This window comes from Pseudorca crassidens, chromosome 19, assembly GCF_039906515.1.
Source record: "Pseudorca crassidens isolate mPseCra1 chromosome 19, mPseCra1.hap1, whole genome shotgun sequence".
NCBI lineage: Eukaryota > Metazoa > Chordata > Mammalia > Artiodactyla > Delphinidae > Pseudorca > Pseudorca crassidens.
Window position 1 is genome coordinate 18,539,128 of NC_090314.1, and position 27,657 is coordinate 18,566,784.

Here is a 27,657-nt window from a genome sequence, read left to right on the forward strand (position 1 = left end):
ACCCAACTGCTGTTCATTCTGCACCACAAGGAGTTTGTACCCCTTTCCAAGGGATGCTATCATGTTGCCTCTGCTCCTGGTTAAAGTCCCCTGTTTGTTCAACTGTTGCTCATGGGATAGTTTCCAACCGCCACATGGCCCTGGCTGCCATCTTCTGGAAGCATGCTGGTGAGTCAGAAAAGGCTTCTCAGAAACAAGCACAATATTCCAGAAATGCCCACGATGGTGCAGGGTCCAGAGTCTAGAGCTTCTTGTCCTCTGGCCTCTGAGCCCCTCCTAATAGAGCCCACACTGTGCATCATGTGCGAGCAGTACAGGACTAAGAGCAGAAAGGCACAAGCTGTGGCCAAGGACCAAAGGGAGGATGGGGGAGTAGAGAAGGCTAGTATGGCTATCAGTCTGGGTAAGGGACACAAAGAAAGCAGGCCTAAGGAAATCAGACTTTGTCTGATGCAGGGTGAACAAAGGAGGGACTCCTTTGGGATAGAGGAATACCTAGGAAGGCCAGCCTGTCAAGTCATACACAGAAGGGAGCGGAGCAGGTTGGTGACTGAAGAGATGCTTTCCTGACCTATCCCCGTTCAGCACAGGCTCACCACAGCAACAGTGAGCCACCGTGTGCTGAAAAGCCCTGGTGAGGGTGAAGCAGAGAGTGGAAGGAGTGACCAGTGTGTTGGCCCCCATCTTTGCCAGTCAGGTGGAGAGAGTGTCTGGTAATTTCTATCACTCTCTGGGAGGGAGAAGAGGTGAAGGGAACTCCTTTTCACAGGGTTGATTAAAGAACCTTTCTTATTCAGTCTGCCTTTTGCCTCTAAATCATCACCCTCTTTCCCCACCTCCAACCTCCACCTCCACTCTGAACAGATAAGAGGAGAAAGGCAGTCAAGCAGAACCAGAGAGAGTACTGTTTGGGGGCCTGCTAGCCTATCTGTGGACCCCAGTGGCAGCACCTTCTCAGCACCAGTGCTCACCTGGGTTTACCCCGGGGCTGGTATCCCAGTAGGAACTTGCCGGGCAGTTCCTTGCAGGCACAGATGAAATAGGGAATGAAGGTGGGCTTCTCCTTCTTAGTTTTGATGAGCAGCTCCTCTAATTTCTGGGGGTAGAATGAGGGGGAGAGGTTGGGATAGCAGCATGCTTGGTACACAATGTCTGGCTCACACATGATGTACACCTCCTTCACCAGCTGAGCATCCCCTACACTGAAGGGAAACCATACATCCGTAAGTGACTGGGAGGTGTCATCCCTTGCAGGGCCCTGGGCTCACCTTACGGTCCCCACCACTGCAGTCCTGATAATACTTGTGGTTCAGAAGGTCCCGGGCAAAGGATGCCATAGGCTGAACATAGCGGGCAACAATCTCATCCAAGTCTTCAAATTCCTGTGGGAAGAAAAAGGCCCCGACTGTCATATCCAGAGCTGAGATTCAGCCTTTCATCAAATCCACTTGGAAGAGAACCCACTGGAGGGGAGGAACTTCCCAGCCCTGCTGCAGCCTCACTCTGCTGCAAAGTCCCCTCAATTTATCCATCTGTCTGAGTCATGCCCAGATTTATTAGCTTACAAGGCACAAAATCCTTTAATTCAAAACTTTAGTTCTCCCTTAGTGCTTGGGAACAATAGGGGGCTTCATAAAATTTCTCTCCACTGAAAACAGGACAAAGAAATTTGGTGTGTGTGTGTCGTGCACGAAGCGCTTGCATGTGTATTTTCTCCTCTTCCTCCAGCGGTTCTCTAGTCTATTTTAAAATCTGGAGAACAGGGAAAGAAGTGCAAAATATACAAAACTGATATCAAATTACTCATTTCATAACCAACCTCCTGTTTTGTTGCTCTGTATAGCTAAAATACAATGCATACCAGTAACTAAGGTGAAAGTGGTTTGTTTCTGGAAGCAGGAGTGGGGATGCTAGTGCAGGCAGGGGCTGCCTCTCACCTCACTGTTGATCCACAGGGTGGCTCCCAGGCTGAAGGCATTTTCCTTGCCCTCTTCCCGCACATCCACGTGCTGGTATATGCCGTCACTGACCTTCCAGGTCACTGTCAGGTGATTTTCACCCTTGCTGCTCGGTCGGATGATCACGTCACCCTGGTCCATGGTCTCCATCATTTTTTCTGCTTGCTTAAAATTTATATTATGGAAGGACGGGTGTGCAATCACTCGCTTGATATATGCTGAAGAGAGCAGGAAAAAAGTATAGATCAGGTGATGGGACTGGGAACCAACATCAATGGGACAGGCCATGGCTTAATCTCTGACCCACTACTTAATTCTGAGACTCTTTCACCCTCTCTGGGCCTGGATTCTCTGATATGAACGATATGTTAACCTGGGCCCCTGGGTGCTGAGAGAATGAAGCTTTAAGAGTCACAGTGCATTAGCAAAGAAAATGTGACCCAAGAAGACCCCAGCTTCCAGCCCTGCCAATGGCTCCCTTTCATGATGCCTCTGGGTCTCAGCACCTCAGAGCTGAGCACTCACTCCCACTGGGAAGCTGAGCAGTCAGCAGTGCATCCTGCAGAGGGAGAGCTGCCAGGACTTGGGGTGCACAGGCATGGTCATGGGCACACTCACTGGTCCGCTGCTGCTTCCGTTTCATGTCCTCTTCCTGCTTGTGGTCTGCTGCTTCAGCGTCAAAGTCATAGTAGGTGTCCTTGGGCAGTTTCCACTCGTTGTTCCTGTCCATGAGGTCTGAGGTGCGGCAGGTCAGGTCTGCACTAAACTTCTCGATGTCAATCTTCATGATGCGGCAGTGAACAGTCATTCCCACCTAGATCCACAGAACATTTGAGCTGGAAGGGACAAAGATGGTCTAGCCCGATGCCCTATTTTACATGTGAGAAAAGCAAAGTCCAGGCAGAAAGGTGGAGTGACTGCCCAAAGCCAGCCAGCTACTGAGTGGCAGATTAGCAGGAGTTCAGAGTTCAGTTTCGTCTGCAGACTATAGTCTGTGCTCTGTACTGATGCCTCCCACTCTAGGCAGAAAAACCAACTGAAGCCTCCTGGGACATATTCTGTCACTGGTAATATTCCCTTTTTCTCATAAAGCTGCCTAATTATTGCTGCTAGGATGTGATCCAAGTCTGGCTGCCCTTTCTGGAGGGAAAGCAAAGTAGTAGCTATTTTCTGTACTTTACCCCTGATTTGAGCCCTTCTGTCTAAAGAGTGACAAAACCCAGTCATCTGCATGGCTCTCCTTCTGAAAATCTCCCTAGCTTCATTTACAGGCATACCTTGGAGATATTGCAGGCTCAGTTCCAGACCACCGCAATAAAGCAGATATCACAATAAAGTGAGTCACAAGAATTTTTTAGTTTCCCGGTACATATAAAAGTTATGTTCACACTATAGTCTACTAAGGGTGCAACACTATTATGTTTTAAAAAATGTACATACCTTCGTTAAAAAATACTTTATTGCTTAAAAATGTTAACCATCACCTGAGCCTTTAGTGAGTCCTAATCTTTTTGCAAGACTAACATCAAAGACTACTGGTCACAAATCACCCTAACAAATATAATGAAAAAGTTTGAAATACTGTGAGAATTACCACACATAAATGTGACACAGAGACACGAAGTGATCAAATGCTGTTGGGAAAATGGTACTGATAGACTTGCTTGATGCAGGGTTACTACCAGCCTTAAATTTGTAAAAACAAACAAACAAACAAACAGTATCTGCAAAGGTCAATAAAATCAGGTATGCCTGTATTCGGAATGTCTTTCCCCAGCCTTCCTAAGTCCATAGGCTTAGGGGTTCACAACACTTAGAACCAGAGAATTTGGCAGATGTGGTACCAGCTGTATCACTAACAAACCAGCTGATCCTGGAAAAGGCACTCAAATTTCTCTGAAAAGAGAAGGTAGTATTTCCTTCCCCATCAGGCTGTGAGATTTGAGTCAACATATGTAAATGTCAAGGGCTGGTATCTAGTGTGTGCAGAATAAATGGCAGCTCTGACAAGAGAATACTAGAACAGAAAGGGAGCTTAGCCTTTCTGCTTCACAGCATGTAATGCTGGGCCCTGCTTCCTGCCCGCCGGACTAAACCACAGCTTCCCACGCAGGAAGAGAGAGCCCTCTCTCAAAGGGCCGGCAATTTGATGAAATTTCACAAAGGCAGGGCACAAAAGCTGCTCCTCATTCAGACAGATGGTTCTCGCCCTGACTTCACTCAACTGGTTATAAATCCTCCTGAAATGCTCCCCACCAGGAGCCACTGGGAACAGAGCCTAACTGCTGGTGGGGACAGCCCAAAGCCAGCCTGATTTGGGCAGCTGAAAACTGCACCAGGGGCCTTACCCCAGTCATTCACCTACCTTCACTCGTTCCTCCGGCCGCTTTACCACTTTGTCGCTGAGGAATTTGGTGGGGATGAAGCCAGTGACACCATTGTCTAGCCTTGTTTTGACACCGATGGCCTGGCCTGGGCATGAACCACTGTCAAAGTGGTTCCAGACCTAAAGAGGGCATCAGGAGAGGAGCTTGATCATTAAGATTCTGGAGATCACACATTCAGAAAAGAGCTGCCAGGAGTGCTGTAATTCATTTTACCATTGACACTGGCATCATGATGTGAGAACACAACGACTTAGTCACCCAGCAACACAGAATTTGAATATTCCCAAAGTTCCTTGACTCATAACTCATGTTTGGCACCACTGGCCATCAGACCAATTTTTTATGTTAATCTAATTTATATGTCCCTCCAGCTACAACTGAAGCCCCTCCCTCCCATTCTGTTCTGACCTAGTGGGCATCTCTGTGAAATATCTCTGTCAGTCTCCTCAGAACAACTCATTTCAGTGAACCAGGCACACCTTGGCTCTTTTATAACCTGGACAAATCTCACCAGCTTCTTTTATTGGGTAAAGTTAAGAAACTGTCTATTTTACAGTCTGCCTAAATAACATTTGAGGATCCAGAACAAGCTTTCAGGATGGCTTTTATGAGTTCTAACCATGAGAAAAGCAGATGATGTCTAGAAGAATGTGGGAAAAATTAAGATGTGTGTGGACAATGAAAAAATTGAAGGGAGCCTTACAGATATCTTCTAACTAGCATAGGGACACAGTGCCTACACTGTATGTGAGAAATGCATATATCCTCTTGTCTCTACTCTGGTTGAGCTACATCCTCAGAGAATGGGAAACAAGGATTAAGGGTTGAGCGAGAACAGAAAAAACCACATAGATCATTTCTGACTAGCATACAGAGGGACTTCATGTTAGGCCTATATGCATTCCAGCCCTCTTCCTTCTTTGTGTATTCACTTGGTAAAGTGTCATCTAAACTATCCCCATTCTTGGTTCCTTTCTAGGGCACTGAGACCATTCAATAGAGGAAATTCAGAGTTACCATGGTAACAATGCAGCACGTACCTCGCTTAGTTCAGGGAAATTGTCCTGTTGACAGAAGGGGCACTGCCATAGCCCTGTCTCATCGTTGCGGATTGCCTGGTCATAGCTCTCACCCTGTGGACGCCTATGGGCGATGCCAGTGACGTTGCAGATAATGAGCTTTCCTGGAGGAAGGGGAGAGGAGGAGAGGGAAGGGAAGAAGAGAACAGGAAGCAGGCTAAGAGAACGGGAGAGGTAACTCCTTCCCACCAGCCGTTTAATGACAGAACTTCTGTCCTAGAGCATCTCCACTGATTTCCGTCACATCCTCAAAAAGGGAGATCTTCCCCTCATTTGATGACAGGAAAATGAGGCCATAAGACTGACCCCATGAAGACCCCACAGCAGCAGGTTAAAAGCATAATCTGACCTTGAACTCAGCTTTGACTTCCAGCTCAGGGCGCTATAATCTTCTTAAAAGTTTCCCTGGTCTTTCCCACCTACAGTACAAACCTGCCTCATTCTGCTGGAACTGTTGCTTGGTATGAATGTGTACAGTAAACGCATCCCCTCACCCCTATGTATCCTCCTCCAGCTAAAAAACAGACACAGAATTTACCAATGTAGAAGGTCTCTGGTGTTTCTTTGGTTAACATATTGAAGATTTCCTCTGTGTTGGGAGAGCGATAGGCTGTCCGGAGGTCCTTATACCGACAGCTCAGCTCTGCTCGGATGTCATACAGAGTGATGTGTTTGTCACCATAGCCCTGGGGAAGAAGCCCCCGTCAAGAAGAGCCTTGCAACTGCTCCCCAACTGAGCCATCAGGGGTTTCAATGAAAGAAGTAGGCCAGTTGGCTCCTGTCAGGGTTTCTCTTCTATCCCCCCAACATTTACTAAAGGACTAAAGGAGGTTTTCAAACTTTTTCTTAGCCACAGAACACTGTTCTGATAAAAATGCCTCACGGAACCCCAATGTGTAAAACAGACAAATGCAAAACCACACCACTGGAAAGGAGGAAAGAGGGCCTAGAAGGAAATCCTGCTACTCACCCCCTCCCAGCTCCCTCGCAATGTGCCCCCAACAATGACTACAGCAGTCTCCGAGACGTCCTCGGCTCCTTAATAAGCAGACTGAAAACTTCCTTGAGAAACCCAGCACAGCATGGGGAGGGAGAAGGATCAGGTCTCCTACACTAACACTATTAGGGCTTCTCTGAGGACTTGCTGCCTAAGTCTCCTCTCAACTAGGCCACTTGGGATAGTTTCTGTGCCAGGCCTTCTACACTGTCACCCACCTGCCTCTCCAGTTCTTCTGCAAAGGCATCCAAGTCCAGGTCCTTGAGTCGCTCTGGGTTTTCCAAGATCTCCTCAAGGGCCCCTGCAGGGTTGGCATCCTCGGCTGATTCATCATATTCCAGAGCATCCACTGCCATCTTCCTGGCCCACTCATAGGTCTCAGGGTGAACTCGGGAACCATCAAGGACTTCAATATATGAGTCAGTGCTGAAGGAAAGGCAGAAAAGGGGCAGGATATATAACGAGAAGCTTCTAGTAACAACCCAGATGTCCACCAATGGGGAACTGGTTAAATAAATTAGGGTACCTCCATACAATGGAATACTATACAGCCATTAAAAAGAATGAGGTAGATCTATGTGTGCTGACATGGAAAGATGGCCACAATATATTGATACGTGAAAAATGCACTGCAAAACACTATGAACCGTATGATCCCATTTTTGTAGTAAATGGGTAGTTAGTAAATGCATAGCAAAAATAAAATTTAGAAAAGTTGTAGTATACATCAACTTGTTATGGTAATTATCTCTGGGGGGTGGGATTATGGGGGACTTCCACTTTCTGCATAATATTTCTATATGTTGAATTTTATATCATGAACTTATATAAGTCTTATAATAAGATAAAACAAGAAGGGGGAAGAAGACCTTTGAGAATTTGCTGACAGCTACTTTCCCCCATAAAGCCTTCCCAGGCTGGTCTTGCCCGTGCACTCACATGGACCTATGTTATTCGTGGAGTGTTACAGCAAAGCTGGGTGGAAAATGAAGTTTTAGAACTTGAAGCCTATTTCCCCACTGATTTCCATTACTGAATGAGGAGCTATGTGCCCGTGGAAAAGATCCTCCAAAGACTGAGTTGATAACTTCTGGAGAGGAAGAGGTCAATAGTGAAGTCCAAAGTCCAAGTGAATAGAACTTTCTCTCAATAACATCATCTCAAAACATACCAAATCTCTCTCCCCCTTCCTTATGCCTCAGACCCCCACACTGCTTCTCCACTGCCCCTTCTATTCCCACCCTTATCTAGCCACAACAAACCATTAACAACAGAACAAGTATGTGTTTACTGAACCAAGTCTTATGTTTTCTGTCCTTAATTTATAAACTAAGTTGGTTCTTTTTGTTTCTCTCACAAAAAAGCTTCACATAATTGAACTGATCTTTTCCATAGGTCAGAGGCTCTTGACTAAATAAAGGTTCCTCACCTTTGCTTTAAAACATTTCCTAATTTAAACAGCTTGTGGCCCTTTGACAGCCCTAATCCCTGAATCCCCAAAGCAAAGCCCAAGAGAATTCCTCTTGGCCCACCCAGGCAGAGGGCATCACCTGTCCCCCAGGGAGGCCGTGTCGATCTTGAGGAAGCCAGCGCAATTCATGAAGACTTTGGGACCCATGTGGCACATGGTGACCAGCTGGGTCCGGCTCTCGAGCCTGGTGTTGTTCTGTTTCAGGATCTAGAAGAGCAGACTGGAGTAAGCTGGAGCAGTAGGCAGGCCCCACCTCCCAGCCTGCTTTCAGGTCTCTGGGAAACCCTCCATGATGGGAATTTTGCCGCCACACCCCGATATCTAACTGAGCACTACACCATACTAACTGCTACTAAAAAAATTATGTTAAAAGACTACACTATGCCAAGCGAAGATATTACATACCTAACGTATTGCTTCAAAGTTAATGATACAGTCAAGTAGCCACCCCATATTAAGAAAAAAAAAATTACAAATACTCTTGAAGATCGCTACATACCCTCCTCTGTATTGAAATCTTTTTTTTCCACTAGGGAAAAACCCCCCACTATCCTGGGCTTCCCTGGTGGCACCGTGGTTAAGAATTTGCCTGCCAATGCAGGGAACACGGTTCGAGCCCTGGTTTGGGAAGATCCCATATGCCACGGAGCAACAAAGCCCATGAGCCACAACTATTGAGCCTGCGCTCTAGAGCCCGCGTGCCACAACTACTGAGCCCGCGCGCCTAGAGCCCGAGCTCTGGAACAAGAGAAGCCACTGCAATGAGAAGCCCGCGCACCACAAAGAAGAGTAGCTCCTGCTCGCCACAACTAAAGAAAGCTTGCATGAAGCAACAAAGACCCAATGCAGCCAAAAATAAATAAATAATACACACACATATATATATGTATATATATACACACACATATAAAAAAACAAATAACCCCCACTATCCTGAGGTCTGTGTCTAGTACACTCTCGCTTTCCTCCATCTCTTTTAAATCATGGCTCAGGTTATCTTTTCCATGAGCCACCACTGTACAGTAGTGAAGACCATGACTGTGGCCACCTGGTCTGAAGTCTGACTCTTGACTCTCTCTAGCTTCATGTAAAGTGCCTTTACCTCTCTGACCTTGGTCTGCCTGTCAAAGCATATTGGCAAAGTAAAGTTTCAATGAAATAGAACTTTTCTTTTTTTCTGATTCAACCCAATCCTACCTTTAGGAGATGGGTCCCTTTTCGAGGTCCCAGGCCACAGACATACTGAATTAAGGCCTGGCTGTAGGGGTGGGCAATGGCACGGTTGACATCAACTCCAACCTCATTGACTCGGTTGATAAATTCACAGTACAAGGCATTGAGCAGCTCTTCTTTCACCACATGCTCCTGTCGACACACAGCAGGCAGGGATAAGGTTACTGTGCCACTCTGTCCACTTGGGCCTATCTGTCAAATTCTACTCACCTGCAAGGGGTGAAACTTGAGGCACAGAATGTCTTCATCAGAGCTGCAAACCTGGGCAAATTCAATCAGAGGGTCCTGGATACGCCGGGCGAGGGAGACTGCCTGTCTCAGCACAGGAGGGTAATCCCGGAACTCTGCCTAGAGTCAAACAAGGGTCAGCAGGGCCATAAAGTCTCCTCAGCTCTAACAGCAAGAGGAAATCCAAACCGGCTGGCTTTTTAAGTCAATTTTTCTTCTCTGGGACCATTTTTCCTGGACCAATTTAATCTCTGGGGCTCCCCATCTGAACCATGACTGGCACAATGGAGATCCTCTGCATAGGTAAGTGAACAGGTGCAATCCTGTGCCCCCATAATCTTTGTTTCCCCAACTCCCTGGGATTGATAGCTCTTGCCTGTGCAGGGCCTAAGGGTGGGGCTCCAGCATTACCTCTGATTTCTTGCTGTTCATATAGAGAATGGCCAATTCATTGTCAATCAGCTCCACCCCAATAGAGGACAGCTGTTGACCTTGGTCCAGCTCATGCACAATGCGCTTCACATCCTCAATCAACATCTGGGCATCCCTGGAGGAATGAGGGGTGCTGGTCAGGGATATTTCTGGACAGTTTCTCAGGGATGAACAATCTCATGGCTGGGAGTGGGGGAGGAGAGAGCTTTGAAGACAAAGAGGTACAATATCCCCAGGGATATCCCCTGGGGATGGGGATATTACCAAGGCTCTACACAGGCGCATGCCTACTCTGTAACAGGGACAGAGCAGATTCAACAATAAAGGATGAGTGACTTTAAGCCAGGCCTGGCCCAATCCCCTGGTACCCCTACCTGTTCTCTCCTGCAACTGTCACCACATGAGGCTTTTTGTTCAGGAGGAATTTCTTCAGCGTTTCAATGTCTTGAGCCTGGAGTGAAAGAAAATTGGAGCTGAAGGACTTTGAGGATAGGGAGATTTCAAGCACTTCTCTCTCCCTAAGTAGCTTGAGACCTTACAAGACCACAGAACAATGATGCATCACACGTTGTCAAACTGGAAGACAAAACGAGGGGACTAGGACCTCTAGTTTGAACATTGTACTTCTGTTAATATTTCCTAAGATTATTACACTTCTGGTTTATACTTGAGTTGTGGTTAACTAAACATACTTAGGTCTTTTTTTAACGTAAACCACTGCCTGGCAGTCAAGACTATTCTAATCTCCACTTTAAGATTTTTCTTTCTTTTTTTAAAGAGCTGTTTGTTGAAAATTATTTTTTAGAATGGAGCTCTGTCAATAAAATTGAAAGATACCTTTATGCTAAAAAAAAATCAGAAGCATATACACGAGATGAATTCAAATTTCTCTTTCCCTGGTAGAAACACAAATGCTAAAGCAGAGAAAAGATTGGCTTAATGCCACAATGGCTTTCAGCTCCTGGAACAAGCTGACCCAGATGCTGGTAAAAACAGAGGCAGTTATGGCAGCTCCCAGAAGCACATAAGGCCTAGGAACTGGCTTCAAGCCAGAAGGAAATTCTGCACTAGAACTTGAGTGCCATCTACTGCCTACGGAAGTGAGACTTATCCCAGGACTTAAGAGGTCAGGGACCAAGTCAGAGATAATCAGGGTCTTGCACGGGACGTTGCTTAGGCCATAAACTCTTTTTTTTTTTTTTAACATCTTTATTGGGATATATTTGCTTTACAATGGTGTGTTAGTTTCTGCTTTATAACAAAGTGAATCAGTTATACATATACATAGACCATAAACTCTTATCCCCACTGAATTATAAGATGTGCTCAAGATGTACACTTGGTAACCTGTCCTAGTCACTTGCCTTCTTCTCCCGTTCTTCCTCTCTCCATGCAGTTCGCCGTTTGGTAAAATGAGGCAGCCGGAGGAAGTCTGTCACTTCTCCTTCACCGTTGACCAAGGCGCAGAACACAGGGTGATCTCTGCCAGCCCAACAGAAAAAGAACCGTGTGATAATCAGCAATATGAGGATATGAGTAAGAGAAGAACGAGACTAGGGAGACAGATAAGGGGTGATGCCAGACAGAAAGTTACCTGGCAGAGGAGAAAGCAATGCCTAGGACTCGGATGCCCTTCCCTTGGTTCTCATCCATAAAGTCATCATCTTCCTCTACCTGTTGATCCGGCCGGTAGGGTGCCACCCTCAACCAGTTGTAGAGCTTCCGACTACAGGCCTGGGGAGGAGGCACACCAGTCACTATGTACAGCAGGCCCGCCAAGTAGGTTAAGGAAACAGATGCAGGCACACATGTGCAAAGGTCATATTTATATGCATGCACATTCCTAGCCCTCAGCACGCTTACAACCTGAAGGCGTACTTTGCTTTTAGAAATAGGAGAGTACACAGAGGCCAGTCGTATAAACAAAGAGTATGTGTATGCAGTGGGGGAGGGAGGGAAGAGGCTCTTCAAGTGGGGAGGTCTTGGAGTGACCCGTGACCTTGTTTGCACTGCCTCTCAGGTTATACTAAGCCTGCCCCCAGTGTTTCCCCATTAGCTACAGGACAGCTATTAAGGGGTGCCTTCACTCTCAGCTCTAGCTTGGGGAAATCATGTGACTAAAGATCACGAGCTCCTCTCCTCACCTTTATGACATATTCTTTGGCTTCGGCCAGCAGCTTGTTCTTGAGCTCTTTGGCCATCTGCACGTACAGGAACTGCTGCAAAGCTCGCTCGATGGCCATGGTCCGCTGCCGATTCCACTCCTGCACCTGGTGGCTGAACTCATCTCGGTAGTAAAATTGTTTGATTTCTTCAAAATACGTCTGGTCATTGCCATAGCTGAGGAGAGACAACACTGTGGTGTCAGGGACAGAGAAAAGGTGACAGCCAAATGCCCTTGAACACTGGGAGTGACTGAGCCAGGGACGGTGGCTTGCTCAGTTCTGAAAGTGTGGTTCACATTCCTGAGGGACCCCTCCTTCCAACAGACCACTGACCAAGCCCTTCCCAAAGAGCCCCCAGCCCAGAGCTTTGCTTACCCTTCCACCCCCTTCATGTCTATGCTGATGTCAATGGTGAGCAGCCCTTCATCTTCAGCCAGGCATATCTTGAGGAACTGGTCATCTCTCAGTTCCTTAACAGGCTTGTTCTTTAAGTACTTGAAGGAGTAAGCGTAGTGGGCTTCATCCACATCCTGTACACAAGAGGGAATCATCAGTCAACAGACAGACTGGGCTTGACCCTTGGAAAAGAGACTGACTCTCTGCTCTCAGGCAGACAGCTCAGCTAAGTGTGAAGGCAAGAAACTCAGTTCAATCAAACAGAGCTGGACCACATGCTAGATCAAAGCCCCTCAACTGGCTTACCTTTCTGCCTTTCTTGGTGGGGGTTATATTGAGCTTGGCTCTCTCCTGGAAAGTTTGCCTCAGCACCTGCCGGACAAGGGGCTCTCGGGCAATCTGCAGGGCTACCATGTAGCGGGCACCTTCCAGCACAGCTTCTGGTGTAGGGAACTGGCTGTAGGGAAAATGGAGGAGCTGCAGGATGACGACATCTTTGCCCTCAGGTCCCTCCTCCTGCCAGCCACCTACTGCAACGCCTACCTGCAAACATAATCCTTGGCCAGCTCCAAGGGCTCTGCAGGAAACTGCTCTGTCTCGTGCCTCTGGTAACTGTCCCGGAGGTTTTCCCCAAATTGCTCAGGAGTAAGCCCAAACTTTTTGGCCAAGCCATCTAAAGCAAACCAGGAGGGTGAAAGGTGAGCCAACAGCTGGGCCCAGTAACCTCTTGGCTTTCAGTCTAGAGCAGCAATTCTGGGCATTAGACTTTAAAGGGATCACAAATGAGCAGGAGCAGGATGTCTTACAGTGAACAGTGAAAACGCTGACTTTAAATACCTAACAAGCTGTCACAAAGCAGAAAAAGTAGAAATTTTCTATGTGACTACTGGGGTCAGAACTAAGGTGGAAGTTACCGTTTAGTAAAAGAACTTCTCAAAGATAGGATGAACTCCCTCTCTCTGATCGTGTGTTTCCCACTCCTTCAGAAATTATGGGAGAGGCTGGACAATTCCTGTGGCGTGGGTGTGGGTCATGGTAGCAAGTGTTAAAAGTGGACTGGTGACTCACTCAGAGGTCCTTTAGGTCCTCTTCCTACCTACCAGTGACTACTGGGGAACGTATACAGCTCGTTTTTACCTAGCCCAGCGCTCTGGCAGATGGTGTACATATCTCGGCGGGAAGCCTGCTTGAGCTCTGGCCCTCTCTGTTCCTCATCTTCTGCCTCCTCACCATCACCTGGGAAGAAAACATGAGTTAGTCTTCTGGTTTCCGGTTTCCAATCACTCCCAAGGATCTGACACATGTAGAGAAGCCCCGAAGTGTAATCGGCCAAGGGGATCCTTGGAAAGGCCATGGCCACCAAGCCTCTAGGTTTTCTTTTCCAACACTCACCTTCCTCATCTCCCTCTTCTCTTACACGCTTTAGCTTCTTGCGGCTGGCCTTGGCGGCATTCTGCATCTTGGGGATGTCACGACCATAATAAAGCAGGAAATGATTGTAGACATCTTTCAGTTCATCCATTGATTGTACATCCTTGAGCCTGGAGGGAAGGGACATAAGACCTCAACTGTCACAGAGGAAGGGTATACCCCAGTTTTGCTACAAGAGGTCCAATTCCCATGAGGCAAGATCCCAACTAGGATGAGTACCTATATTCTCCAATTATTAAAGACATGCATTGGCCCCAGACCATGACTTAACTGCAATCAAGGTATCTTAAAGGAGGAATATGTCAAATAAGTGGTGGCTGGTGGTTGTTAGAAATGGCAACAAAAAGGGAGAGGCAGATGAGGCAGCATGTCTCCGGTTCAGAGTCCTTGAGACAGTCCTTGTCCTTCTTTCCCAGGTTCATGCCGCTGGCCACTAAAATCATCTGCTCCCCTCCCACACCCCTCTCTGATTCCAGGCTCACCAAGTTACTTTCTGGTTGTAGTTTGGTTTCCCATGTAGCTTTTCACACGGGGAACATATAAATAAGCAAACATGACTATCTGATCCTCTTAACCTTTTATACCAAGATGGATAAGTAACAGGAATTTCCCTGTCAGAAAGATCACTTTTGACTTGTTGCTAAGTTGGGATTCTAAGGAACGGGTCCCGTGCTGAGAATTTTGCAAGGTTATGCTGCTCTGGGGTGGAGGTGGAAGGGCAGGGGCCTGGCTTTGGTGTGAGGGCTCCCTGTAATGGAATAAACCCTGCATATGCTACCTCTCCATGTCGGTGGTGTCCAGAGCCCGGATGCCATCAGCAAGGGGCTTGTCAGGGTCAGCAGAGATTTGCTCATACTGATAAGCCTGCATCTTCTCAAACAGCCGTGTTAGGTTCTCCTTACGGATCCTCAGCTGGGTCCACTAGGACAAGACAAAGCAGGAGTAAGGGATGGTATTCAGCCTTGGACACCCAAGACCATGCTGTTCCTTACCAGGAGACCCTGGGGGAAGCCTGACAGGGTCTGGGCTGCCACCTGATATGTACAGGAGAACTTGGGTGCCAGTAGTGGTAGTACCCAGTCCAGCCCTCAACCCCTTGAGGGGCATGGATCCCTATATTACCTTTTCATCCCACTGCCACACCCTCCACAGGTCATTGATATGCAACTCGGGCTCCACGTACTCCTTCCGGTAGAAAGCAATGAAAGGCACCTAGAGGGGCAAGGAGGTGGCAGTCAGCCAGAGAGGAAAGATCTGCAAGGACCCCCTTTGTTAGAGGAATAAACAGCTCCAGGAAATTTAACAGTAGGAAGCTTGGCCTCCCTCACAGGCCCATCAGGACACATGCTCTCCCCCACCCACCCCCAACAGGAGAAGATAATGCTGCAAACGGGGTAGCACTGTTCTCTGGATCGCTAGAGTCTATGGTCCTCACGCTTCTTGAGTCAAGGGACCACTGCTGTGGACAGAAGGGGGCTCCCCACCTGACTTAGGTAGCCACCTTTTCCATCACCCCCAGTTGAAATTCTAACCAGTGGGCGACTAGAGCTTGAGGTGCTACCTCAAAATGCTGATTTCTCATGAAGCCCAGGGCCTCTTTAATCTTCTGAATTGTGCTGGGTCCTTTTCGACTGAAGCTGCTGGTTGGCTGCCCTCGGTCTAGGTAATCACAGCTTTCCTACAGTCAGAAGAAAAAAGAAACAGCAACGACACCATTACTTGCTCTGTCTTACCACACACAAAACTGCTTCTTGTCACAGGATGACCTTCTCAGATTAAATCTAGAAAAATCTCCCTCACATACCCGCACACACATGCTATTCTATACTAGGCCCACAGATGTTTGGAGCAGGGGAGAAGCAGCTCCCCATCCTAATGAAGTAGCTTCTGGTTCATGTCAAAATACAGCATCTTTTTTGGGGTACCTGCAGAGAAATGGTTGGTGTGGCAAAGGCATTCCTGTAGATCCAGTCAGCCTCTTCTTCCAGTTCATCATCTTCAGCCCCCTTGACGGAGATGGAACGGAGCTGCAGGGGATAAGGCATCAGCATGAGACTGACTTTATCTTGTATCTCACATAGCAAAAACATGCACTACTTCTGGACAAAAACGTGTGCTCCAGAGGCACACGTTTCTAGTACCCGGAAGAGTGTTGTCTGGCAAGAAGTAGGCATGTCGTGTATTTGCTCAAGAAACCATAAGCCACTGGAGAGTCTATGTTGAGCTAGACTTCCTGTACGCCTGGTCAGATGGGGTTCAAAGCCGACTTCCTGTATACCATTTTTTGGTGTTTTTTGGCTGCGCTGCCCCAACGAGGGATTGAACCCGCGCCCCCTGCAGTGGAAGCATGGAGTCTTAACCAGTGGACCGCCAGGGAAGTCCCCCTGTATACCATTGTTGTTAAGATTGTTGCTAGATTGTTTCTCTGCTATAACTCTTGTACCAAGGAGGCTCAGGGCAATTGATGACAGTTCAGCAGGACAGACACTGGTGCTTCCTTACCTGGAACCTCTCAGGCAGGTCAGTAGCTCGGATTTCATTGTCCTGATCTGTGAGGTGGCTGCTTTCCAGCTCACTGGGCTCATACATCTCGAAGATGCTCCTGCGGCTCACACGTTTCTTGGTGGTCTTCTTGGGGCGCACTCGGATCTCGCCCTCAGCCTCATCGTCCTCATACTCATACTCTTCCTCCAGTTCTTCATCATACTCATTATATTTCTCAAATTCGTCATAGTCAAAGTCCACACCAAAAATCTCCTGGGCTTCTTGCAGGGCACTGTGGGTGAGAGCAAAAGGCAGTTGGCCCAGATTCCAGTGAGAGGAGACAAATGCAGCCCCTGCAGAGATCCTATACCTACCCCAAGGGGACTAAAAAGGTTACGAGAAATGTAAACAAAAAAAGCATATTCACTGCGGAGGAAAGGCTTAGCTGGGGGATATTTCTGGGGAAACTTTTTTTTTTTTTTGCGGTACGCGGGCCTCTCTCCGTTATGGCCTCTCCCGTTGAGGAGCACAGGCTCCAGACGCACAGGCTCAGAGGCCATGGCCCACGGGCCCAGCTGCTCCGCGGCACGTGGGATCTTCCCGGACCGGCGTATGAACCCGTGTCCCCTGCATCGGCAGGCGGACTCTCAACCACTGCGCCACCAAGGAAGCCCGGGGAAACTATTATTTATTGAGATTAAAAAGCCCATCTTTGGCACGTGCCAGTGACAAGGATCAAACAGCAACAGGCACATGGTTTCATGTCACACTCAGTAGATCCATCTTCTGCTAAGACATTATAGTATTCCCTCAGGGCAAAAGCCTTCTTCTAACAAAATTATATTTAGAAGACTAATAAACAAACAAATGAACATGGAGCTGCAGGTGGAAGAGAGAGGCTGGATCCTTGCCTGTGTGTGCCTCCACCTTCATCCCACCACGGCCCTTGAATGCTGAGAGAGCTATCAAAGCTTCTAGAAACAGTCCGACATCACTGCCTGGTAAAGGATATTACGGGCAGGGAAGCAAAATGCTGAGAGCTGACTGTTCCATTTTTAGCAGAGGCCTCTGACCTCCTCCTTCCTGCCCGGGTCCACTCAGATGCCCTTATCACCACCTCGCACCAGACCCCACTCACGCATCAGTGTATCCAGGAAGCTTTTTCCGCCACTTAGGTTTTTTCAGTGGTTGTCCATCGTCATCCACAATGAAGTCATCAATGTCTGGATAGGGAAGGGAAAGGTTAGTGCCCAGAGGCAAGGGATGAGCCAGGACTGAATGGCTTTAGTTCCTACTGTAGGAGTGGTCGGTGAGGAGAAGGGGAGACAGAGTCCTGAAAAGGAACTTCTTTGTGTCAAATGCTGGGGGCCAGTAGCTGAACAATGGTCTCCCATTCTATTGTTCGGGGTAGGAAATCCCAACACCCCGCCCCAAACTGGCTTCCCTGCCTAATGCCACATACCTGACTCTTCATCATCTTCTTCCTCCTCCTCTGGAGGAGCCATGGGGGCCTCCACGGCCTCCTGCCCTTCTTCCCCTTCCCCATCCTGAAAGATCTCCTCTGCAATAGCTTCTTTTTCATGTTCCTCCTTGCCATATTCCTCTTCGTCATCGTCCTCATCATCTGACATTTTTTTGACACGTCGGTATTTTTGCTAGGGGTGGGAAATCTGCCTCGTCAGGGTCTGAGGGAACTGGCATAAGGATCCCTGCTCTCCAGTCTCACTCCTATTTTCCCACCCCAGCTATCCTGACAAGGGAGATGGGAAAGAACACATCAAGTACGCCCCAAGGCCCACCCTTGAAACTTTGACAAGCCTTTAACAGGCACCCAGAACTGGCTCCACAGCACAGTGATACTGAGCCACTTTCTCCCCGCTGACATTCCCCAAACTGTTCTGGATGTGCCTCCTCCCCCCAGAGTCGCTGAATTTCAAGGGCTTCTTCCTTCACCCCCAAGGACAGAGACAAAAAGGGCACTTACTCCTCTTTTGACTTTGACACCCAAATTCTCCTCAATGAGATCAAAATCATCATCCTCCAAGCGGTCGTCAAAAGATGCTAGAGAAGACAGAGTGGTTGCCCATGGTGATGGGGAGGCCCCTTCTCCACTATGACTTAAACCCCATCCTCACCTGACCTAAGGAGAGGCTACTCACTGCGTTTTCTCTTCTTGTGGCCAACATCATCTTCTGAATCACCAGAGTCACTACCCTCATCCTCCTCCCCTTCATCTTCATCGTCATCGTCATTGATAAAGCCTTTCAGGTTTCCTTGTTCATCCTGATCATCCAGGTTCTCCTCCTCCTCCTCCTCATCTGGAAAACATGCATGTTTGAGGCATGCAGTTTGGGAAATAGGCTGGGGCTGGGGCAGGGCCACCTGCTTAACTGTTATTTCTCATCTGCTCTGAACCTAATGACCTGGATGCCATGTTAACTCTTCTGCCTCATCTAAAGATACAAAAAACATGACCACTGACTTAGAGCAGCTTCTGGAAAAGAATATCTCTTTTCCACATTCACCATCTGTATTTAGGCAAGATGAGCTTCCTAATTACTTTGGCTTGTCAAAATCATTACTAGAGGCTTTATAGCCACCAGTAATCTTTGTTTTCCTCTCAGTTTATAAACTCAGTAGCTATATTCCTTCTTTCATCCATAATGCTTTTCATGAAGCTTGCATTTTCCTTTCTGTCTCTAGAGCAATTTCATGGTTGCACTCTGCTGATGATCCTAATGGTTGGATTTGGACAGAGAACTTGGAAAGTGGGTACATAAATACCAACACTGCTAAGTCTCTAAAAGAGCGAAACATTACCTATGTATTTATTTATTGGTTTACTGTCTGTCCCCTCCCACTAATATAAGCTCTACGATAGCTAGGACTTTATGTTGTATTCCTAGTTCTAGGTACAGTGCCTGGCATACAGCAGACAGATGTTCAGCAAATATTTTCTATGAATGACTGAAAATTCTCAAGCTGGTACCTCATGTGTGATAACTTCTGTGCTCAGCCTGAGCCTCTCATCAGCAAGAATCCAACTATCCAAAGCTTAGCAATACTGGGGAGAAGCTTGAGGCTGGGGCTTCCTCACCGTCATCCTCCTCTTCTACAAATTTCTTGGTGACCCGGGGCACCACCTCGCCTTCATCATTGTACTCTTCCTCTGACTCCTCGGCCTCGCTTTCCACAAAATCAGACATTGCTGCAGCTTCTCACGGCCTGCCTGAAGATGACTAGGGAAGGAAAGGAGTTGGGGATAAAAAATGAGACAGAGGACCTTTAAACATTGCCACAAAAAGCATTCAGCTACGTGCCACTGATCTGCCCAATCATTTCTACCTCGGAGGAGAGAGTAAGAATCAGATGGCTCCATCTCTTCCATTATCCATTCCTCTCACAATTGCCCCTCTCATGTGTACCTTAAAAAAAGCAATTATACTGGACTGCTCTGTATATACCATCTTGCTTGTCCAAAGAGTTTTACTGCACTTACCATCTGGGGACAGAAATAGGCAAATGAAGAAATTAGTGTAGGAATAATTATATAGGTAGGGATACAGTGTAGTGAGTTTATATGACTCACTCATAAGTTTGGGAAACAATAACTAAATGCCAACTTAATGACAGGAACTTTCATATACACTATCAAAAGGAAAATCCTTTTCGACAGATTGAACAACGTTTCATGAAGTTGAGCCCACTTGTGTGAGTAGTGGTTGGGAGCATTTGGGCAGAGAAGGGGCCTCTTCAGAAACATTAGAACCACAACTCTATTGTGACCATTTACCTCCCCAGCAAAACAAAAACCAAAAAACCAAAAATACAAAAAACACTTTGAAAGAGACTTCCATGGCCTACAAATTAAATGCAACATAGCTAAATACAAAAACTGCTGGGCCTAAGAGTAGAGATCAAATCCTGGCCCCACCACCTACTAGGTATATAAACTTAAGCATATTATTGAACGTGCCTGAATATCAATTTCTTCATCTGGAAAATGGCAACAGCACTACCTACCTCGCAGGATAGTTAAGAATATTACATGACATAGGAGAAAGAACCTAGTCTACTATTTCAAAAAATGCTAACTGAGTTTAAATTTGAATCCTGGGCATAATTTTCCTCAGCATTCTGTAATTTTGTACCAACCAATCCCAACTTTGTCTTCTACTTTCCCGCTGTCAGATGCATCCAAAGTCTGGAAATGGCAGTGGAGAACCACAGAACCATGAAATGGAGTTTCCTGGGCTTTAAAACACAGCACTGGGATTTCCCTAGTGGTGCAGTGGTTAAGAATCTGCCTGCCAATGCAGGGGACAAAGGTTTGAGCCCTGGTCCGGGAAGATCCCACATGCCGCGGAGCAACTAAGCCCGTGTACCACAGCTACCGAGCCTGCGCTCTAGAGCCCGCGAGCCACAACTACTGAGCCCATGTGCCACAACTACTGAAGCCTGCACGCCTAGAGCCCGTGCTCCGCAACAAGAGAAGCCACTGCAATGAGAAGCCCGCGCACCACAACGAAGAGTAGCCCCCACTCGCCGCAATTAGAGAAAGCCCGCACGCAGCAACGAAGACCCCACGCAGCCAAAAATATAAAAAACAAAACAAAGCAAAAAAAACACACAGCACTGATCACACAAACCATAGCATCAAGATTCCATTCTGGAATCCTGAAGCTGGCTGCTGATCAACTCAGCACCACTCCTCATGTCCTGAATTACGGTCCACTGCATATGTCCATTTTCTCCACTTAGACTATAAGCTTCTGGAAGTCAAAGATGATATCCAATTGAAGGGCTAATAAAAACCATGAAAACATAAACGGTAATATAAGAGGCATTACGTGGTACTTTATTCTGTACCAGATAAGCTGTTTCCCACTAGGTGCTCTATACAAAATAGAAACTGCTAAGTATCTGTTAAATAGATTACTTATTGTTTCATGTCTTCCCAGTTAAAGATGGCAGTGGAACTGGAGAGAGAGGAGGGTGGCTAATGGCTACCTCTAGTGGTCTAAGCTCTAGAAGGAGGCTTAAGTTCTGTGGCTCTAATTCTCCTGAAAATTACCCTTACTGATATCAACTGATACCATAACCAGTTAAGATTAACTGAGCTCAAGGAAATAAAACTGAAGATACTAAGTTCTGGTGGAAAGGGAGGGTCAATGACATGGTCTTATGTTCAATTTTAGGCTGAGGTTTCAGATGCCATTCTTTTCAAACTGTACTGAATGCCTACCAAGTACAAACACTCTGCTAGGAGCTGGGGATTTGAAGAGAAACAGGACTGTATGTTCTCAAGGAGCTGATGTCTAGTAGAGGGCCAAATAAGGACCTTAAAATAATTTTATGTATTTTGACATATATGTAGAGCAGACACAGGAAGAGAATTGGAAAATGAACAAACCCAAAAAACCCACCCAAAACTAATATAGGCCTTTCCTGGGTACTTTACGCAATTAAAAAAAATGTGCCCTGAGGAATATTTTTTGCACACCTACCAAGTTCCAGACACTTAATAAATAACCTATTAACCCCTACATTGTCCTAGGAGTTACAGCACACTTCTCTCTCCATTCAGCAAAGGAGGAAATAGACTCAGAGATTAAGTCACTTGTTCAAGGCGACACAACTGTCAACTGCAAGAGGTGAGATCTGAGTTAAGGTCTGTCTGACTCCACAGAAACAGTTGTTTCTATCATATCAGTAGTTCTCAAAGTGTGGTCCAGGGATCACCCCCTCCTTTCTCTCATGAGTGTACAGTGGAGTTTTCCAGAGGTTATACGGCAGACATGTAGTATCACAACAGACTGAATGCAGAAGCAGGTAGGAGAATCCAGCATTCCTCTATTAAGGCAGACATTAAAAGGATTTGCCAAAACCAAACCAAAACAAAACAACCCAAACCCAAAACCAAAACAACCCCCCCTCCAAAAACCCAAAACCCAAAACAAGCCCCCAAACAAAAAAAACCCCCCAAACCAAAAAAAAACCCAAACAACGTCACTCTTCTTACTACATTTTTTATTTTGAAGATTATACTTGTTTTTCATAAAATGTGTTATTTATGCTAAAATGTAGTGGGCTTACATTTTTTCTCAGCTTTATTCATGTACAATTGACCCTTGAACAACATGGGTTTGAACTGCGTGGGTCCACTTATATGCGGATTTTTTACCCAGTAAATATTGTAGTATCTGTATTTTCATTTTACAGATCTTTAAATTAAATGTGGGAAACCGTTTGTGTTTGATTAGAGATCACAATATGTGGAATCAAAAGAATCAGGGTTTGAGGTTTTTTTTGTTTTTTTTTTGCGGTATGTGAGCCTCTCACTGTTGTGGTCTCTCCCGTTGCTGAGCACAGGCTCCGGATGCGCAGGCTCGGCGGCCATGGCCCAGCCACACCCCGGCATGTGGGATCTTCCCGGACCGGGGCACGAACCCGTGTCCCCTGCAGCGGCAGGCGGACTCTCAACCACTGCGCCACCAGGGAAGCCCAGGGTTTGAGTTTTGATTCTATCCAAATTGTTTCAGTTTCCTGCCCTTGGGTGAGTCATTCATCAATTCCTTTGTTTTTGAGGCAGAGATAGCCGTATGGGATTGTGAGGGGAAGAGAGGTGGGTCAGCACATCAACCCTGTGTTACCCAAGGGTCAACTGTAATTGGCATATAATATTGTGTAAGGTTAAGATCTATAATGTGTTGATTTGATATACTTGTATATTGCAAACAGGCTTATTATTATGTTAAAATGAATTAACATTCATCTATTTATTTAGTCATTATTAATTTAGTTTAGAAATTAATTTTAATTTCTAATCTGGTTAACATCTATATGTATAAATCTCAAACATCAATAGATATAACTCACATTAACAAAATATCTTTGGAATCTTAAATTATCTTTGAGTATAAAGGGGTCCTGAGTTCAAAAAGTTTGAGAGCCACTATACTACACCATTGTATAGGTCCCACAGGGTGGTGATACAGGAAGCCTTGGGTTAGACTGATGCCCTTTCCCCCCCAGGATCTGTATCCTTAAGGTCATTCAGCCCGAGTACAGCCAAAAGTGAATATCTAAAACTTCTGCCGATTAAATGTGGTGCTCTAATTTTAATACTGCTGCCTTTCAGCCCTGAACTAAGTCATTAAAAATAGATTTGGGTACAGCAGCCCCCACAGATAGCTTGCTTTAATTATAGGCTATCAGACCCACAAATTCAGTCTTGTAAGGCCTCAACATCTTCACACTAAATGCCAGCTCCTCCAGACCAGATGCCCTACAGCCTACTTAGCAGAGAGAAACAGACAGCCTACCTGATGAAAGCACAGCTTTATTCTGTTCTGCGGGCAGCTGGTGCTCTGTGCTGCATGCAGCTTTCTTCCCATTCCCTAGGTTAGCAATGAAGTACATGCTGTGCTATAGCTGGGGAATGCCTCCGATCTAACTCATTGCCAAGACTTCTAGTTAAAACAGATTGTGCAAGAAGCAATCCTGATTTGCTGCAACTTGGGGGAGCTAGATGTGCAGAGGGTGCTGCAGCAGCACTGCAGGCTGAGGTTGGCAAACAGCAACTATTCCAGAACAAAAACACTATTTATTAGTATGTGATTATCATTAATATATGATATCTGAGTCTGATGTCATTTGTATTTTGTATTTAGGACTTATGCTCTTGAATTTTCCCCATATTCAGATTGTACGTTAAATTTGCTACTGAAATAGATCCAGAAGGGGAGTGGGGTGGTGAAAAGAGAAGGTTTCTCCAGGCGGAAGCACAGCTGCAGTACAAGATGTGGCTCAAAGGGACAGGCTGGCGGTTACCATGACATTCTCTGGAAGAGCAATGGAGCTGGGATCAGATTGCCACAGGGGAGGCCCTCCACAGTCCCTCCCTTTGAACAAGATGATGTAGGAGGCAATTACAAGGAGACCAGAGCAAAAAGAGATGTCTGTTAATTCCCTCCACTGGCAGCTTCAATTAACGTTTACAGTTTTGTATTTTTAGGGTAAAGCTCTGTGCTGGGACTTGGGTATATAAAAATAAGTAAAACATGCTTTTGACCCTAGTGTTCATATTCATCTCACAAAAAACTTGTAAATAAAGTTACGACAGGGGCTTCCCTGGTGGTGCAGTGGTTAAGAATCCGCCTGCCAATGCAGGGGGCACAGGTTCGAGCCCTGGTCCGGGAAGATCTCACATGCCGCGGAGCAACTAAGCCCGTGCGCCACAACTACTGAGCCTGTGCTCTAGAGCCTGCGAGCCACAACTGCTGAGTCCGTGTGCCACAACTACTGAAGCCCGAACATGAGCAAAGGCTTAGAGGTCTGACAGGGCCTAGTGATCTGGAGAATAGCCCAGAAGTCTGGTGTGGAGTTTAAACTATAAGACATTCTGCATTTGATGAGCAAGAGCCTAGGACTACTCCAAAGGTGTTCACAAATGACTACCCAACTTGGAATACAAAATCCTAAGAGTTTAATAAACAAAAGTATTCAGAGTCCACTCAAGACAAGTTCTTTTAAATTTGGGATTCAGAACTCTGTTAGGAAAATCTTAATCATATCAAGTCAAGATGTTAGAATACAGAAAATGTTAATTATACCTATAACTATTTTAACATGCACACTGTATTTATAAGAAATAACAGTCTTAGAATCTTTTCAAGAATCTTTTCAATGCCTGGGCATAAAAAGCACTATTGTTAATGGTTAACATAATAAGTAATTTTAAAATATTAGTTTTTTCTTTTCTTTCCATGTTTCCTTGGGGGACAAGGGCAAACGAGGTGCAGGAACAACTAAAATATGTAACCAGATTCAGTATCCCTGCAACAGTTACTGAGCCTTGTGCATCACACACTGGGGGAGCAGACAGTTCCTGCTCTAGCACAGAGGGGCTTATCTGCCATTGTAGTACAAAAACAGACATAGACAGTATGTAAATGAATGGGAGTGGCCTAATTTCTTAGTTTAGTAATCCCAGATCTAGAAGTACAGAAGGTCTTTAAAGAATTGATGGCATGGGCTTCCCTGATGCAGTGGTTAAGAATCCACCTGCCAATGCAGGGGACATGGGTTCAAGCCCTGGTCCAGGAAGATCCCACATACCATGGAGCAATTAAGCCCGTGTGCCACAACTACTGAGCCTGCGCTCTAGAGCCCCCGAGCCACAGCTACTGAGCCCGTGCGCGCCTAGAGCCCATGCTCTGCAACAAGAGGAGCCAACACAATAAGAAGCCTGCGCTTGCCGCAACTAGAGAAAAGCCCGTGCACAGCAACAAAGTCCCAACGCAGCCAAAAATAAAATTTTAAAAATTATTAAATAAATGTTAAAAGAAAAAAAATTGATGGCAAAGGTACCATGGGAGCCTGTAATAGAGGATTCTAACCTGGTTTTGAGAAAGTGACTTTAAATAAAGACCTTAAATAGTGAGGCAGAATTAACTAAGTGGAGGAGCTGGCTTCTTTGGAGATGGTTCGAGAAGTGGTGTTGTTGGAGAAAAGTGCTCCTAGCGCAAGGCCCAGAATATGCTGTAGCAGGAACAGTGAGGGTCAGTTTGACTGGAGAGAGGGTTCATGAGGAGTTAGAGGTGAGGCCACAAGGATCTTGATAGGACAACTTAAGGATTTTGGATTCTATCTGAAAGGTGCTGGGAAGCCCCTACAGGGTTTTAAACCAAGAACTGACTTAGTAATTTACTTGTTAATTAAATAAATATTTATTTAATGAGTGCCTACTACACGCCAGGCACATACAAGACAAACTCCCTGCCCCTAGGATACCTGTATTCTGTAATTTGCTAGGAGACAAACCACAAACAAATAAAATAAAGCTTGCTGTAAGTGCTAGGAAGGAAGTAAACACCCTTACCTTTGAGAGGGTTAGTTTAGGCCAAGAGGTCAAGAATGGGCAGGCTGTGGTATGCAGAGCCAGGGGAGGAGGTTCCTAGCTGAAAAGGTGGGCAAGAACTTGGCATACTGTAGGCAACGTCCTATGGCCAGTGTGACCAAAGAATGGTGAAGGCAGCAGAATGCGAGAGGGAGAAGGGGGCTGCTCAAGTCAGGCTGCAAAGGTCACGGAAAGCCACTGGAAAAGGAAATGACATGATCTGACCTGACCCGATCCTGCTAATGTGGAAAATGGACTGGGAGGGGTTCTGGGTGGAAGCAGAGAAAACTGAAGATACTATTGTGGTAGCTTGGGCAAAAGATGCTGGTGGCTTGGAATAGGGTAGCAGCAGTTGAGATGGAGAATAGAAGAGAGATTTGAAATATATTTTGCAGGTAGAAATGACAGGACTTAATGAAAGACTTGGCGGGGGGGTGAGGGGGGTGTGGATAGTAAAAAAGAATCCAAGATGATTTTCAGAGGTCTGGCTTTGGTAAGCATGTGGATGAGAGTACCACTTAGTAATGTAGGGAAGATCAGGTTTAGGATGATGGGAAAAACCAAAATTTTCTTTTTCTTATGTCAGGTTTGGGATGTCTAAGAGACATCCAAATGGAGCTGTTAAATAGGCATTCTGTGTGATTCTTAAACATAGAGGAGATAAGGCTGGGCTAGAGACTTAAACTCGGGAGTTGCCAACTTTCAGATGGTTATTAAAGCCACAGGACTGGGTCATCTGAAGGAAGCATGCCGAAAACCCAGGATTAAACTCTGAAGTAAATTCAACTGTAATATGTGACTGCACCACTTTCCGATGTGATTAATCCCAGGATGAGATTTAAATCTCTTCGGGAGTAGCAATACCATGCTAATCTGATCTAGTAGCCGCCCAAACCAACTAAATAAGCTTTCAGATGTTTCAGACTTGTACTGGTTGGAGGAACACAAGTCATGCAAAAGGGCTCTAAATTCACAGTTGATGGGGGAGCAATCATACTTTTGTAATCAATACATAAGACTTAAAAATCAGTAACTTTCATATAAAGTTAAACTAAAAAAGATCGAACAAAGCTTTTTTTGTCCCAAGAAATGAAATTCAAAAGTCTTTACACTCTCCATGTTCATTAATAACAGCAGTGTAACTTAATACTCCCTTGCTACTTCTGATATTACAGTGAAGTATTTTAAGAGAGCTGAGGCCTCCTCTAACAGAAAAATAAGTATCAGCACTTGTAACAAACACGGGAAATGAACCGCTCCAGCTGGTTCAAGAGAGTCCCTGGAGAGAAAGGCAGAAACTGGAAGAATATAAAGTTTTTGTCTTAATAGCCCATTCTCATATGTGTGGTAAGCGTTTGATGAATGTAGCCATCTACAAAAAGTTCTAATTATATTATTCAACAATATGGAAAAAGACGGAATTTGGCATCGCGCTCTAGCCTGATGGCCGAGTTGCTGGAAGCTCCGTAGGTTTCACATCCCCAGGACAAACAAT

General features: G+C 46.0%; 1 protein-coding gene across 2 annotated transcripts in view; it reads right to left on the reverse strand.

The window, feature by feature from the left end:
• Nucleotides 1–27,657, reverse strand: part of SUPT6H (SPT6 homolog, histone chaperone and transcription elongation factor) — a 30,990-nt gene that overhangs the window by 2,828 nt on the left and 505 nt on the right. For both annotated transcript variants that reach the window (XM_067716581.1, XM_067716582.1), the window contains exons 2-32: nt 19,359–19,500; nt 18,421–18,579; nt 18,246–18,322; nt 17,724–17,916; nt 17,400–17,484; nt 16,280–16,553; nt 15,703–15,804; nt 15,339–15,455; nt 14,900–14,989; nt 14,556–14,698; nt 13,739–13,887; nt 13,484–13,582; nt 12,890–13,019; nt 12,653–12,803; nt 12,326–12,480; nt 11,930–12,125; nt 11,380–11,519; nt 11,150–11,267; nt 10,160–10,236; nt 9,765–9,900; nt 9,336–9,473; nt 9,090–9,257; nt 7,972–8,099; nt 6,640–6,847; nt 5,963–6,110; nt 5,386–5,528; nt 4,324–4,464; nt 2,577–2,772; nt 1,938–2,176; nt 1,269–1,382; nt 972–1,096 (exon numbers count right to left, since the gene is read on the reverse strand). In XM_067716581.1, coding sequence (XP_067572682.1) covers nt 972–1,096; nt 1,269–1,382; nt 1,938–2,176; nt 2,577–2,772; nt 4,324–4,464; nt 5,386–5,528; nt 5,963–6,110; nt 6,640–6,847; nt 7,972–8,099; nt 9,090–9,257; nt 9,336–9,473; nt 9,765–9,900; nt 10,160–10,236; nt 11,150–11,267; nt 11,380–11,519; nt 11,930–12,125; nt 12,326–12,480; nt 12,653–12,803; nt 12,890–13,019; nt 13,484–13,582; nt 13,739–13,887; nt 14,556–14,698; nt 14,900–14,989; nt 15,339–15,455; nt 15,703–15,804; nt 16,280–16,553; nt 17,400–17,484; nt 17,724–17,916; nt 18,246–18,322; nt 18,421–18,579; nt 19,359–19,467 — 4,448 coding nt within the window. In that variant the 5' untranslated portion in view covers nt 19,468–19,500. The remainder of the gene's footprint in view (nt 1–971; nt 1,097–1,268; nt 1,383–1,937; nt 2,177–2,576; nt 2,773–4,323; nt 4,465–5,385; nt 5,529–5,962; nt 6,111–6,639; nt 6,848–7,971; nt 8,100–9,089; nt 9,258–9,335; nt 9,474–9,764; nt 9,901–10,159; nt 10,237–11,149; nt 11,268–11,379; nt 11,520–11,929; nt 12,126–12,325; nt 12,481–12,652; nt 12,804–12,889; nt 13,020–13,483; nt 13,583–13,738; nt 13,888–14,555; nt 14,699–14,899; nt 14,990–15,338; nt 15,456–15,702; nt 15,805–16,279; nt 16,554–17,399; nt 17,485–17,723; nt 17,917–18,245; nt 18,323–18,420; nt 18,580–19,358; nt 19,501–27,657) is intronic.